Source organism: Medicago sativa, chromosome 8 (assembly GCF_051527215.1).
Source record: "Medicago sativa cultivar Bolivia chromosome 8, Bolivia_mono, whole genome shotgun sequence".
In the NCBI taxonomy this organism is placed as follows: Eukaryota; Viridiplantae; Streptophyta; class Magnoliopsida; order Fabales; family Fabaceae; genus Medicago; species Medicago sativa.
Window position 1 is genome coordinate 8,988,581 of NC_140756.1, and position 14,410 is coordinate 9,002,990.

The following is a 14,410-nucleotide window of genomic DNA, read 5'->3' on the forward strand; positions in this document are numbered from 1 at the left end:
GATAGATATGCAATTTTTTATATACTAATTCAAAGTGCAATTGTTGTGATGGAGAAGGGAGGGACATATAGTGTTAGGTGTGATTGCACCGAAGAGTATTGCTTTGAATATAGATGTAGGCTCATGTTAATGGCTTGTCCGTGCATTTATTAGGTCATGGTTTCATTTAGGTTTTCATTCATTTCCCAACCCTAGTCAACAAACTCATTTTCTTTCAAGGTAACAAATTAATAACGCATATAATTAATTTTCCTTTTTTTGGTGTGAAAAAAACAATATAATTATTTTTCCTTATTTTTGGTGTGAACAAAACTATATAATTACTGTTTAAAAAAAACAATATAACCATTTTTCCTTATTTTGGTGTGAAAAAAACAATATAATTATTTTTCCTTATTTTTGGTGTGAACAAAACAATATAATTATTTTTTCTTATTTTTGGTGTGAACAAAACAATATAACTATTTTTCCTTAATTAATACTATAGTCTAATCTTTATCTTTGACTATTTCTATATATGCTTTGAGGATAATAACAAGTTGAACCTCCTTTCATGAGAATAAATATAACAGATTTTTTTAAATATAAGAAAAGAGATTTTAGTCAAGTTTTAGAGAAAAAAAGATTAAATCTATTTTATATAATTACCCTAATTTAATAATGTTTTTTGAAGGGCTAATTAGTAATAATGTTGGTGACTTTTAGAAAGGCAGGTTTTAAAAAATAAAATAAAATCTTGATCTTTTTTGTTACACCTAGAAGTCGAATCTTATTTCCTTAAAAATAGGGTATTTCATACTATATATAGGTTAAAAGCCATTAGGGTTTGCAGTGAAAAACATATCTAATACTTTCATTCATTGAGTTTTTGTTCCTTTGTTTTAGATCCACTACTTTTGTTTCGAAGGAATCTTGCCATTATGATGAGAAGGGATGAAGTATCTGCGAGAAAGAAGCCATCATCATCACTGCTTTTGTTTCAAAGGAATCCTGTTATGATGAAGAGAAAGGATCAAACACCTTTGGTTGATCTTTGTGTTGAGAAAGCTATTGATAATGTAAAATACCTTGGAGATGTTAGTCATGTTGATCATCATATTCTTGAGAGAATCTTGCCTCACAGCACACTTGACCAGTTGATGCATATTGAGAAGTCCACTCAAGGGATGGATCTGAGCCCTATAACAGATAAATTATGGAAAAAGTTTTTTGATAAGCAGTTTGGTATAAACTGCACTAATGAAGTTGTTAAGAAGATGAAAGAAAAAAGAGTTTCATTCACTTGGTTGCAGCTGTATGAGGCTAAGGTCAAAAAAGTGGCTCAGGCTGAGAATGAAGCAGTTGATCGACTCGCGCAACGCTACAAGGAAGAAGATGCAAGAAAACAAAGCAGGAAAATCAAAACATGCACCAAACTTCCACCCAGTAAAAGAGGATTCTGTGGAGATAATGGATCCGGATACAAATTGTCAGTGAAGAGCAGCAACATAATGAAGAAGTCAAAGAAGGATTTTCTTAATAGTTTTGAGGTCAAAAATATCACAGCAATGAAAAGGAGAGGAATTGGTTCAACTTCCAAATATCTAACTTTTTAAGAAGGAAATTTTAGGGTCGGGCAATGAAGATAACAATGCTATGTATCATTATTTGCATTTAGATAACTATGCTATGTATCATTATTTGCGTTTAGATAGCAATGCTATGTATCATTATTTGCGTTTAGATAACAATGCTATAGTTTCATTGTAACTCTTACTTTGACAAGTGTATTCTATTGAAACTCTTTGTCTCCTTATTATTGTTTCAATGAATCCTGTATCATATTCCCAAAGTAATCCACAAATCAGCAAGAACAATAAACAGCTCGAATGTTATTTGAAAATTCATAATTAGTAATCACTCAAGAACTTTTGGTTGGCATTGATTTCACAAAAAGCACTGAATGGACAAGTTTCATCACTTACAGATATCTTCATGGTTAAATTTCTTATGGCATGTTGTGATACACAACATATGTCATTCACTTTGAAAATCAATGAATAGGTCAATCAGGTTTAAATCACATGGAAATATACTTTTGACTTTTTAATTGGCATATTCAAATCTTACTATTATGCAGAAATGTGAATACTTTTTCTTTTAGTTTCTGTGTAGAATTGTGAATAATTGTGTTACTGTATAAATATATGAGCACTTTGTTTTTGATCATTGTACGTTATGTTAATTTCTCTAAGGACCAGATTGATAAAATCATGAAACTGCTTTAAGTTTAGTGTGTCCGGCCTTTAAATTTTATATATGCTGGCATTCTTGATAACATACTGTTATGAATTGAATCTGTATCAGCACGGTTAATAATGTCCTTTGCATTTACAGCCAAGCAGCACACAGTAAGTTTTTTATGCATCAATCTGCAAATTTCATTGTGGCTGTAGATTTTTGAGTTAAAATCTCTTTATGAATACAAAGCATAATAAATATGAATATATATGTGGGACAAAAAACTCATTAATAGTGAGTAGTTCACACCTGGTTCACCTCTTTATTACTAGCATGTGAAGAAAGAACAATTTTCAAGAGTGCTAGGAAAGTTACATCACATAATACAACTCTTTTGTATAGACAGTACATTCTGCAATTTTAATTTCATGAATCAAGCTTATTTAACTTTTATAAATAGAGTTATGTTAGTGTTTTCAATTAGCTGAAATCATAATAATAGGATTCAAATCTAATAGTAGAATGAAAGCCCCATTAGGGTTGCATCAAAAAAAGAGAAGAATATTTGCAAAGTCAGTATCTAGTATCTACTAATATTTTAACACATTGTGGTTGGAATTCAACTTTTAAGAGTATTGTTAATGGTGTGCCACTTATTGTTTGGCCACTATCTGCTGAACAAAGGATTAATGCTTTGATGTTATGTGAGGGTTTAAAGGTGGCATTAAGGCCTAAAGTTGTTGAAGGAAATAAAGGGATAGTTAAAAGGGAAGAAATTGCTCAAGTTGTGAGGAGTGTAAATAATTCAGGAGTGTAATAATCAATCGATAGTGTGTGTCTATATATATATATATATATATATATATATATATTTACTTAACTTTTTTATTGAATTCCTAATATTTTATATAACGGAACTATCTCAACAAATTACATACCCTTCATCTATACACCAAATCAGGTATTCACAAATTACTAATCAAACAAAAATCATTAATTAGGAGATCCAGTTATATATTATTTCATGTAACACAACAATTGTATAATTTTATTAATTTAATAACGAATATGGATTTATGCGAGTCCGAAAACTTAAAAAGTTAATCTTATTCTATATGTGTTAATATTTTTACTAAATCAAATTAATTTTATCCGTATGTGCATCTATAAATTTACGAGTATTTATAATATGGTATATTTTATTATATTTGTGTGTATTTATTAAGATATTCATCTTATACCAATCTGTGATAAATTTTATTTGCGGATATCATACATAGAATTTTTTTCTCTTCTTGAATATGTGTAACCCGGGCAACGCCGGGTAAATACACTAGTTCAAGACAAAAGAGGTAAAGAAATAAGGAGAAGATTGGAAGAGATTAAAATAGGTGCAATGGCACTCAGTTAGTGCTCAAGTGGAAAAATTCAGGTGAAGTTACATTTTAATTACCATATATAATAGTGTACTATAATTTATATATTCTAAATGATTGAATTAGATCTCGTTTGATTCCAATAATATCTCTGGTACTAGTTAGTACTTGTAACTTTGTAGTGTTAGCAATATAACTCCTCCTATAAACGAAGATGTTGATCCAAGAGGTAGGAATCATGCTTCACAATACTTTCAAATTAAAGTAGTCAATGTTGTTAATTTTGTTTCTATCAAGTTGGTACTTTATGTTCAAAAATATCAAAAATATTTGTCTAACTTCATTTCTCATCTATGTTATTAAAAATCTTAATCATTAAAAAAGATAAATAGCATATTCAATTTATCAAGATGAACATTTGAATATAGTCGTATTTGCAAACTTATGTACTTCGTCATTTTATGCTATTAACTCGATAATGTGAGTAAGACTAAATTAGAGTAAGGCTAAGATAGATATTTGGTCCTTAACTATTATATGATTTGCATTTCATAATTAATTGTTACGTTTAGGTCCCTTGACTGCGCATTAGTAGTTCAATTGGTCCATTCCCGTTAACTTTTAACTCCAATGTCTAAGGTGGACCATCTATAATGTTGGTTCACCAAAGACCTCATTAAATTCTTTAATTTTAATCGTTTGATATTTTTTCTTCAAAAATAAAACTTTTAGATCATGCATGTCTACTAGATGTAATAGTGCATCATCGTCACCTACCTTTTTTTACCTTTCTTAATCTTGTTTTCTCTTCTTATTCATCATCTTCATACAGTTATTAAAACTCAAACAAACCTGGGAAAAACCTAGATAAAGATCCTAGAAAAACACAAAATCATCATCTGACATCTTCAGGAATTGAGCGACTAAGCTTCAAGAATACAGCACTATTAGATCTTTTATGAGTTTTTTTCTTGGTGGTGACTACTATCATAATTATTTCACATCTACTAACATAATTATTTCTTGGTGATGCACAAAGCAACATTTCTCCTCCTTTCTAAAGAGCAGCAGCCACAGTGGCATCCACCGCTTGTCCCACATTCATGGATAACATACATTCCAATTTAGAGCATCATGGTTGTTTGTGGCAATTTTGAAGGAAAATAGGATATTATATCATGATCGAATTTAGGAATTAAGTATACGATTGAAACAAGTGAATTTAAGGTGTGATAACATGATATGATAGCATAATTATAGGTGATTATAATATAATATAATCATTTAATTTCATGTAGGCTCAACATGAACAAGATGAACAATGAATTTGAGGGCTGAATTTGAAAAGCTTCGTGGTGACGTTAATAGGTATAAGAAGAACAAAGACTTCATGAAATGGCTTCCACAAATGTTGCATGAAGTGCTTATGGCATTCTTGTCCCTATTCACGTCACCATGAAAATTTTCAATCTCAACCCTAAAAAATTCATTCCCTTCTGGTTCATTTTGAGCCTAGATGTGAAATAATTATGTTATGTTATGATAACCTATATATATTATAGTGAAAAGAAAAATATAACCTTATGATCGAGTTATGGAAAACATACTAGAAGAACATATAGATATGTAATTTTTTATATGCAAATTCAAAGAACAATTGTTGTGATGGAGAAGGGAGGAACATTTAGTGTTAGGTGTGATTGCACCGAAGAGTATTGCTTTGAATATATAGATGTAGGATCATGTTAATGGCTTGTCCGTGCATTTATTAGGTCATGGTTTCATTTAGGTTTTCATTCATTTCCCATCCTAGTCAACAAACTCATTTTCTTTCAAGGTAACAATTTAATAACGCGTATAATTAACTTTCCTTTTTTTGGTGTGAAAAAAACAATATAATTATTTTTCCTTATTTTTGGTGTGAACAAAACAATATAATTACTGTTTAAAAAACAATATAATTATTTTTCCTTATTTTGGTGTGAAAAAAACAATATAATTATTTTTCCTTATTTTTAGTGTGAACAAAACAATATAATTATTTTTCCTTATTTTTGGTGTGAACAAAACAATATAACTATTTTTCCTTAATTAATACTATAGTCTAATCTTTATCTTTGACTATTTCTATATATGCTTTGAGGATAATAACAAGTTGAACCTCCTTTCATGAGAATAAATATAACAGATTTTTTAAATATAAGAAGAGATTTTAGTCAAGTTTTAGAACAAAAATTAAATCTATTTTATATAATTACCCTAATTTAATAATGTTTTTTGAAGGGCTAATTAGTAATAATGTTGGTGACTTTTAGAAAGACAGGTTTTAAAAAATAAAATAAAATCTTGATTTTTTTTGTTACACCTAGAAGATTTTTTTGGATAATAGAAAGATTTGTTTTAAAAATATATCGAATCTTATTTCCTTAAAAATAGGGTATTTTATACTATATATAGGTTAAAAGCAATTAGGGTTTGCAGTGAAAAACATATCTAATACTTTCATTCATTGAGTTTTTGTTCCTTTGTTTTCGATCCACTGCTTTTGTTTCGAAGGAATCTTGCTATTATGATGAGAAGGGATGAAGTATCTGCGAGAAAGAAGCCATCATCATCACTGCTTTTGTTTCAAGGGAATCCTGTTATGATGAAGAGAAAGGATCAAACACCTTTGGTTGATCTTTGTGTCGAGAAAGCTATTGATAATGTAAAATACCTTGGAGATGTTAGTCATGCTGATCATCATATGCTTGAGAGAATCTTGCCTCATTGCACTCTTGACCAGTTGATGCATATTGAGAAGTCCATTCAAGGGATGGATTTGAGTCCTTTAACAGATAAATTGTGGAAAAAGTTTTTGAAAAGCAGTTTGGTATAAACTGCACTAATGAAGTAGTTAAGAAGATGAAAGAAAAGAGAGTTTCATTCACTTGGTTGCAGCTGTATGAGGCTAAGGTCAAAAAAGTGGCTCAGGCTGAGAATGAAGCAGTTGATCGACTCGCGCAACGCTACAAGGAAGAAGAGGCAAGAAAACAAAGCAAGAAAATTAAAACATGCACCAAACTTCCACCGAGTAAAAGAAGATTTTGTGGAGATAATGGACCTGGATACAGCTTGTCTAATGTGAAGAGCAGCAACATAATGAAGAAGTCAAAGAAGGATTTTCTTAATAGTTTTGAGGTCAAAAATATCACAGCAATGAAAAGGAGAGGAATTGGTTCAACTTCCAAATATCTAACTTTTTAAGAAGGAAATTTTAGGGTCGGGCAATGAAGATAACAATGCTATGTATCATTATTTGCATTTAGATAACAATGCTATGTATCATTATTTGCGTTTAGATAACAATGCTATGGTTTCATTGTAACTCTTACTTTGATAAGTGTATTCTATTGAAACTCTGTCTCGTTATTATTGTTTCAATGAATCCTGTATCATATTCCCAAAGTAATCCACAAATCAGCAAGAACAATAAACAGCTCGAATGTTATTTGAAAATTCATAATTAGTAATCACTCAAGAACTTTAGGTTGGCATTGATTTCGCAAAAAGCACTGAATGGACAAGTTTCGTTGCTTACAGATATCTTAATGGTTGAATTTCTTATGGCATGTTGTGATACCCAACATATGTCATTCACTTTGAAAATCAGTGAATAGGTCAATCAGGTTTAAATCACATGGAAATATACTTATTGACTTTTTAATTGGCATATTCAAATCTTACTATTATGCAGAAATGTGAATACTTTTAATTTTAGTTTCTGTGTAGCTTACTATTATGCAGAAATGTGAATACTTTTAATTTTAGTTTCTGTGTAGAATTGTGAATAATTGTGTTACTGTATAAATATATGAGCACGTTGTTTCCGATCATTGTACGTTATGTTAATTTCTCTAAGGACCAGATTGATAAAATCATGAAACTGCTTTAAGTTTAGTGTGTCCGGCCTTTAAATTATATATATATATATATATATATATATATATATATATATATATGTGTGTGTGTGTGTGTGTGTGTGTGTGTGTGTGTGTGTGTGTGTGTGTGTGTGTGTGTGTGTGTGTGTGTATGCTGGCATTCATGATAACATACTGTTATGATATGAATCTGTATCAGCACGGTTAATAATGTCCTTTGCATTTACAGTCAAGCAGTGCATTACAGTCAAGCAGCACACAATAAGTTTTTTATGCATCAATCTGCAAATTTCATTGTGGCTGTAGATTTTTGAGTTAAAATCTCTTTATGAATACAAAGCATAATAAATATTTAATAGTGAGTGGTTCACATCTTTATTACTAGCATGTGAAGAAAGAACAATTTTCAAGAGTGCTAGGAAAGTTACATCACATAATACAACTCTTTTGTATAGACAGTACATTCTGCAATTTTAATTTAATGAATGAAGCTTATTTAACTTTTAGAAATAGAGTTATGTTAGTGTTTTCAATTAGCTGCAATCATAATAATAGGATTCAAATCCAATAATTATACATTTATATGTGAATGGAGTACTTTGTATCAATATGATCAACGACCTTTACAATTAATAATAGCAGACGCAGTAACAGTTTTCGTTAAACTTTTATACATTTTGGATCATACTGATTAATTAATGACGGAGCTCAATTCAGTTTCAACATAGTCTGCTTTTTTCTTTCTGGCTTGACATTCGAAAGATTGTAGAATACAGGCCAATGATGATAAGTTGCCGAGAGCAATCGAGTTGAATCAAGTCTAACTAGGAAAACAACGATCAAACATAAGCAAACGACATTTTTCTTTCAGTTAAAGACGAATCGTTTGATAGAATTCAAGCTCAAGTTCTAGCTCGAACAATCTTTTTCCACACTTTACTTAGGATCGAATTGACCTCTTGAGTTATCAGCAAATTCTTTCCCTCAAAACCGGAGGGCTATGACAGAAAAAATGACATTTGTTTTCAATAAGTGAATGTTTATACTTTGTAATTCATCCATAGCATGAAATAGAAACCACATCATATTTCTAGTTCGTTCACCAAGATCATTCAATTATTTATAATTCGCAACTACACAACCATCAAGTCATCAAGGTCGTTCAATTATTTATATTAACTAATACTTTTTCTGCCACATAGCCTAGGTGTCAAATCTTGTAATGTGTAAGAGCAGAAGTACCATCTAGTCCTTTTTCTGCAAAGTAGGCTAGATAGTCAGCAACTGTGGTTTCTCTGTATTTAGGAGGATTGTCTTCTGATAATAGTTCCTTCATTGGTCCATAGAGCTTTGAGGATGACCAATGACCTGTGGAGAAAAAGCATGCTACAGATATTCGCGGACCAATTTTATTCGCAAGTACTCTGTGTTCAACACTCTTGAATCTGTCATTTGTTATAAGCTACAAACAAGGTAAAAAACAAATAATTAGCTATGCTGCAAAAAAATAAAAGTATGGCTACATCTATTGTATGTTGGACTCTTAAAACACGCTTCCTACGCCCATGACTAAACATCTAGAGACTAACCGGAGAGCGTGTATCCCAATGGATCTCGGATAGACTTTGATACCATCTAGGAATTTGGATTGACCTAATTCAATCCTAATAAAACCTGCTTGCATGGTGAAACATGCCTTCTACTTATAAACAAATTTTCATATCATATTTTATCCAATATAGGACTGTTAACAAAATAGTACATTGAAACCAATTTGAAAATGCAAGAGATTCGATTAATTACAAAAGCCAAAACAGAACCATCATAAATTAGATTATCCATTTTAGTTTGCATGGATTGTCCTAAGTAGCTTTGGTGTCTGTTTTATAGATTAGTTAGTATAGGACACATTCTGATTCCTCAATATGTGGCATTTTAATTTTTTTTCTTTCATAATGGAAACTATACACAGACAGACACAGAAAACTTGCCTGCAGAAGATCACCAATATTAACTATGAGAGCTCCAGATACAGGAGTTATGTCAATCCATTTATCTTTATAAAGAACTTGGAGGCCACCAATATGGTCTTGTAGAAGCACTGTGATAAAACTATGGTCTGAATGCTTGGCTGTTCCCACAGTCAAATCTGGTTCAGGACAAGAAGGATAATAATGGCAAAGAGCAAATAGCCCTTGAGCACAATCCATATCTTTTAGATGATTTGGACTCAGACCTAAAGCTTCTGATAACAATTCAAACAGTAAAGTCCCTAGATTCATCATGTGTTTTCCATATTCTAGCAGTATATCTCTGCAACAAAAAAATAGCCAATTAGAAGGAAAAAAAACTTGAGGATTAAATTCAATTTCAGACCTTCAATAATTTCTATCAGTTGGTCTTTTATAATTGTTTTGGTCTTTGACCTCCGATTTTTAGCGAAAATGATAGTGGTTATCCTGAGTCTGTCCAAGAGATAAGTAAATTCCGACTAAAGATTGTTTAAGCCAAGATTCAAACTTTGATTAAATTGATTTATATATTAATATTCTTATAACTAGACCTCTCCACGAAAATATGCATTTCTAGTAAACATCAAAATAACGGTACCAAAGCAGTTTCACCAATTAATCAATGCTGCTTAAAATTTGTGTTTTTTTCTTGTTATAATTGAGACAATAAATCTTAAGTAAGACAAGATCAGATAGAGAATGTAATATGCAGAAGGATAAGTTTGAGTTAACTTATGCAGCACTTAAACATACACGGACACGACACTGATATTGACACATTTAATCTGAAATGTGTCGGTGCTACAAACAGATTACAGAATAACCAAGGTTCAAGGAGCACATAAATTTTATACATATGCATACAAATGTACTAGTACCTGCATACCACAGGAATCTCTTCTGGATTGAGAGTATCAGGTGGAGCCAAGTAACACGCAAAAGTATCCCTCCAATTGAGTGCCGGTGGGCTATAAATATCATAATTGCTATTGTAAATAAAGGATCTCTGCATATCTCTTGTATAAAAATCTTTTTTGATTTCTGTGTCTTGTTCATAAAACCTCTTTACCCCATCTTTCAACTCCTCAAGAACACTCAAAGGGATTCCATGATTAACAACCTGAAAAAAACCTAATGTTTCACATGCTTCCTTGACTTTCTCAACTATACCTTGGTGAATACTTGAATCTTTATCATCAATATCTGCAAGATCTATGACAGGAATAACATGGCTAGTGTTGTTGGCTTTCTCATATTTGTCAGGTTGACAATGGAATATCTCAGGTATCCTCTTAAGTCCTCCATCAACAAGTCCTTTCACACCAGATTTTGTTTCATCAAATGCTTTGCGTTCATTCATTATAGAATCAACGTTAGGCATGGTTGTATCAGTGGTTCCCATTTTTCTTATGCTTGTATGTAGTGGTTCTGGAGGGAGTAGAAGTAGCAACAGTTATATTGTATATATCATACCAAATACAAAGAGTTACGTATGTAAACAATGAAAATTAATTTCCATACTCTATAAAATATGGAAAATAAATTGTTTAGTCAAAAGATTTATTTTATGATTGAGACTTCCATGATAGGGAAGAAGATAAGATCAACAGCCGCCTCCAAAAGATTTCATAGAACTTCACATTTTCCTTATCTTCAATATTGTTGCCGTAGATTTTTGACTTAAAATCTCTTTATGAATACAAAGCATAGTAAATATAGGCTAAAATATTCCAAAGGTCTCTGCAAATAGGCTTCGTTTGGCGTTTGGTCCGTGTAAACAAAATGCCGTTTTTCGTCCTCGCAAAATTTTTTGTTTTTTAAAATTGCCCCTAGGCCCATTGTAGAGGCTAGGTGGCACTCGATGCTGATGTGACGCATATTCACTGTGCATAAGTGGCCACGTGGCATATGATGTGACATTTCAATTAATTTAAAAATGTAAAAACAATTTAAAAACAATGCAATGGGCCCAGGGTCTTTTTAAAAAAACAAAAATTTGTGAGGACGAAAAACGACATTTTTTTTTACAAGGACCAAAAGCCAAACGAGGCATAGGTCCTTTGAAATATTTTAGCCTAAATATGAATATATGTGGGACAAAAAACTCATTAATAGTGAGTGGCTGACGCTTATTTATCCGTTGCTTATGAAGCACGAACACTCCTCGGATTAGGTGTCTCCCGGTGTCGCACACGCATCGATTTGACACCGACACGATACAACACCTATAGTTACGCTGAATAATGTTATTTTCTTAAATTATTATCGGTGTCGGTGTACGTGTTTGTGTCGGTGCTTCATAGGTTGCTTTATTACTAACATGTGAAGAAAGAACAATTTTCCCGAGTGCTAGGAAAGTTACATCACAGACTGCAACTCTTTTGTATAGACAGATTCTGCAATTCTAATTTCATGAATCAAACTTATTTAACTTTTTTAAATAGAGTTATGTTAGTGTTTTCATTAGCTGCAATCATAATAATAGGATTCAAATCCAATAATTACATATTTATATGTGAATGACCTTTTCAATTAATAATAGCAATAACAGTTTTCACTAAAGTTTTATACATTTTGGATCATACTGATTAATGACGGAGCTCGTTTCAGTTTCAACGCAGTCTGCTTTTTTCTTTCTGCTCGATATTCGAAAGATTGTAGAATACAGGCCAATGATGTAAGTTCCCGACAGAAATTGAGTTAAATCAAGTCTAACTAGGAAAACAATGATCAAACATAAGCAAACGAAATTTTTCTTTCAGTTAAAGACGAATCGTTTGGTAGAATTCTTGCTCAAGTTCTAGCTCGAACAATCTTTTTCCACACTTTACTTAGCTTCGAACTGAACTCTGAATTATCAGCAAATTCTTTCCCTCAAAACTGGAGGGCTATGACAGAAAAAATGACATTTGTTTCCATCAAGTGAATATTTATACTTTGTAATTCATCCATAGCATGAAATAGAAACCACATCATATTTCTAGTTCATTCACCAAGATCATTCAATTATTTATACTTTGAAGCACTGTAATCATTCACCAAGATCATTCAATTATTTCTTGTTGAAGCACTGTGAGGAAATCATTGTCAGAATGCTTTGTTGTTCCCACACTCAATTCTGGTTCAGGACAAGGAGGATAGTAATGACAAAGAGCAAACCTAAAGCTTCTGACAACAATTCAAATAATAAAGTCCCAAGATTCATCATGTATTTCCCATATTGTAGCAGTATATCTCTGCAAGAATAAGTAGTCCATCAGAGAGAAAAAAATATTGTAGATTAAATTCATACTTTTCATAATTTGTATCAGTTGCTTCTTATACTACTATATGTGATTTGTTTCTTATAAATAGACCTTTCCTGTGAAAAAAGATGCATTTCTAGCAAAGAAGAAAAGGATATATAAAAACTATTTCATTGATTAATACATTTTAAAATAAGGATATCAAAGCAATTTCATCAATGAAAACACACTTTCTTGCATATAAGACAATATTAGAGATGTTAGAAAAAAGGCTAAGCTTTACGTGTACGACTTAAATACGCAGAGGAGTATCGTAAGTTGTAGAATGACCTTGCTGCCACAACTCACTGAAATTTAGTCCTTGTTACTTCGACTAGTCCAAAAAAGTGGCTAAGTTTGAGTACCTTAACTTAAGTCCTATGAATCACTAACATTGGAGACGATTTCGACAAATTAATGCTAAAATTTGAAAATATTGTATAAAAGAATGTAACCACGTGTATCGGTGTTGTGTCGAGTCCGACAACACTGTTAACAATATAGAGAACTAATATAGAGAACAAAATCTTGAGAATATAAATATTACGGTAAAAACCTAGCCCAATTATAAGAAAAGATCCATTACATATTATTTAACAGACACTCGACACGCATCCAATCTGAAATTTTAGTGCTACAAATGATCATAACCAAATTTCAAGGAGCAAATAAATTTTACACATAAACATATACATACCTGCACAGCACAGGAAACTCTTCTGGTTTGAGAGTATCAGGTGGAGTCAAGTAACACATAAAACTATCCCTCCAATTGAGTGCTGGTGAGCTATAAAGATCAAAATTACTATTATAAACAAAGGATCTCTTGCTATCTCTAGTATACAATTCTTTTTTAGCATCTGTATCCATCTCATGAAACCTCTTCACACCATCCTTCATCTCCTCAAGAACACTCAAAGGGATTCCATGATTAACAACCTGAAAAAAACCTCAAGTTTCACATGCTTCCTTGATTTTGCTAACAATCCCTTGATGAATACTTGGATCTTTATTGTCAATCTTATCAAGGTCTATGACAGGAATAACATGGCTTGTGTTGTTGGCTTTCTCATGTTTGTCAGGTTGATGATGGAATAAACTTGGTATTTTCTTAAGTCCTCCATCAACAAGTCCTTTTACACCAGCTTTTGTTTCATCAAATTCTTTGCGTTCTTTCAATATAGAATCAAGGTTAGGCTTGGTTGTACCCGCGGTTCCCATTTTTCTTTATGTTTCTAGATATGGTGACTAGAAGAGTGAGTAGAAAAAGCTAGAATTTATATTCTTTGTAACACCTAAGGTTCAGTTTGGTTCGAGAATTAGGAGGGGAGGGGAGGGGAGGGGAGGGGAGGGATTTTAACGAAGGGGAGGGGAGGGAGATATTTTAATTAAAAACGTGTTTGGTTCGCAAGGGGAGGGGATGGGAGGGAGAGGGATTTTAAAATTACTTTACTGTTTTATCCTTAAACTTAATTAAATAAAAGAAACTACTTGTTTTTACGATTTCGAAGATCGACGAAAGACAGACACACATCTAAGCCGCTTATTTTATCTCAAATTGACTCATATATTTTGCACAACAAGACATGAATAGGTGA

The 14,410-nt window shown here is 31.8% G+C and overlaps 3 protein-coding genes and 1 pseudogene across 4 annotated transcripts; 2 read left to right on the top strand and 2 right to left on the bottom strand.

Moving 5' to 3' along the window:
* The first annotated feature begins 852 nt into the window (after positions 1-852).
* Positions 853-1,656, top strand: LOC146896713 (uncharacterized). The gene has a single exon (XM_085735835.1). The coding sequence runs from the start codon at positions 921-923 to the stop codon at positions 1,593-1,595; it is 675 nt and encodes a 224-aa protein (XP_085591961.1). The 5' UTR covers positions 853-920; the 3' UTR covers positions 1,596-1,656.
* Positions 1,657-6,082: 4,426 nt separating this feature from the next.
* On the top strand, positions 6,083-6,992 carry LOC146896714 (uncharacterized). Its single transcript, XM_085735653.1, has one exon. The coding sequence runs from the start codon at positions 6,501-6,503 to the stop codon at positions 6,840-6,842; it is 342 nt and encodes a 113-aa protein (XP_085591779.1). The 5' UTR covers positions 6,083-6,500; the 3' UTR covers positions 6,843-6,992.
* A 1,542-nt stretch (positions 6,993-8,534) lies between these two features.
* LOC146896715 (1-aminocyclopropane-1-carboxylate oxidase homolog 12-like) lies at positions 8,535-10,967 on the bottom strand. Its single transcript, XM_085738697.1, has 3 exons — positions 10,407-10,967; positions 9,508-9,829; positions 8,535-8,978 (listed from the first exon to the last, which is right to left on the bottom strand). The coding sequence occupies exons 1-3, from the start codon at positions 10,928-10,930 to the stop codon at positions 8,727-8,729; spliced, it is 1,098 nt and encodes a 365-aa protein (XP_085594823.1). The 5' UTR covers positions 10,931-10,967; the 3' UTR covers positions 8,535-8,726.
* Positions 10,968-12,457: 1,490 nt separating this feature from the next.
* LOC146896716 (1-aminocyclopropane-1-carboxylate oxidase homolog 12-like) lies at positions 12,458-14,116 on the bottom strand (annotated as a pseudogene). The gene is made up of 2 exons (XR_015023949.1): positions 13,510-14,116; positions 12,458-12,764 (listed from the first exon to the last, which is right to left on the bottom strand). The product of XR_015023949.1 is annotated as a 1-aminocyclopropane-1-carboxylate oxidase homolog 12-like (transcript).
* Between the last annotated feature and the right edge of the window lie 294 nt (positions 14,117-14,410).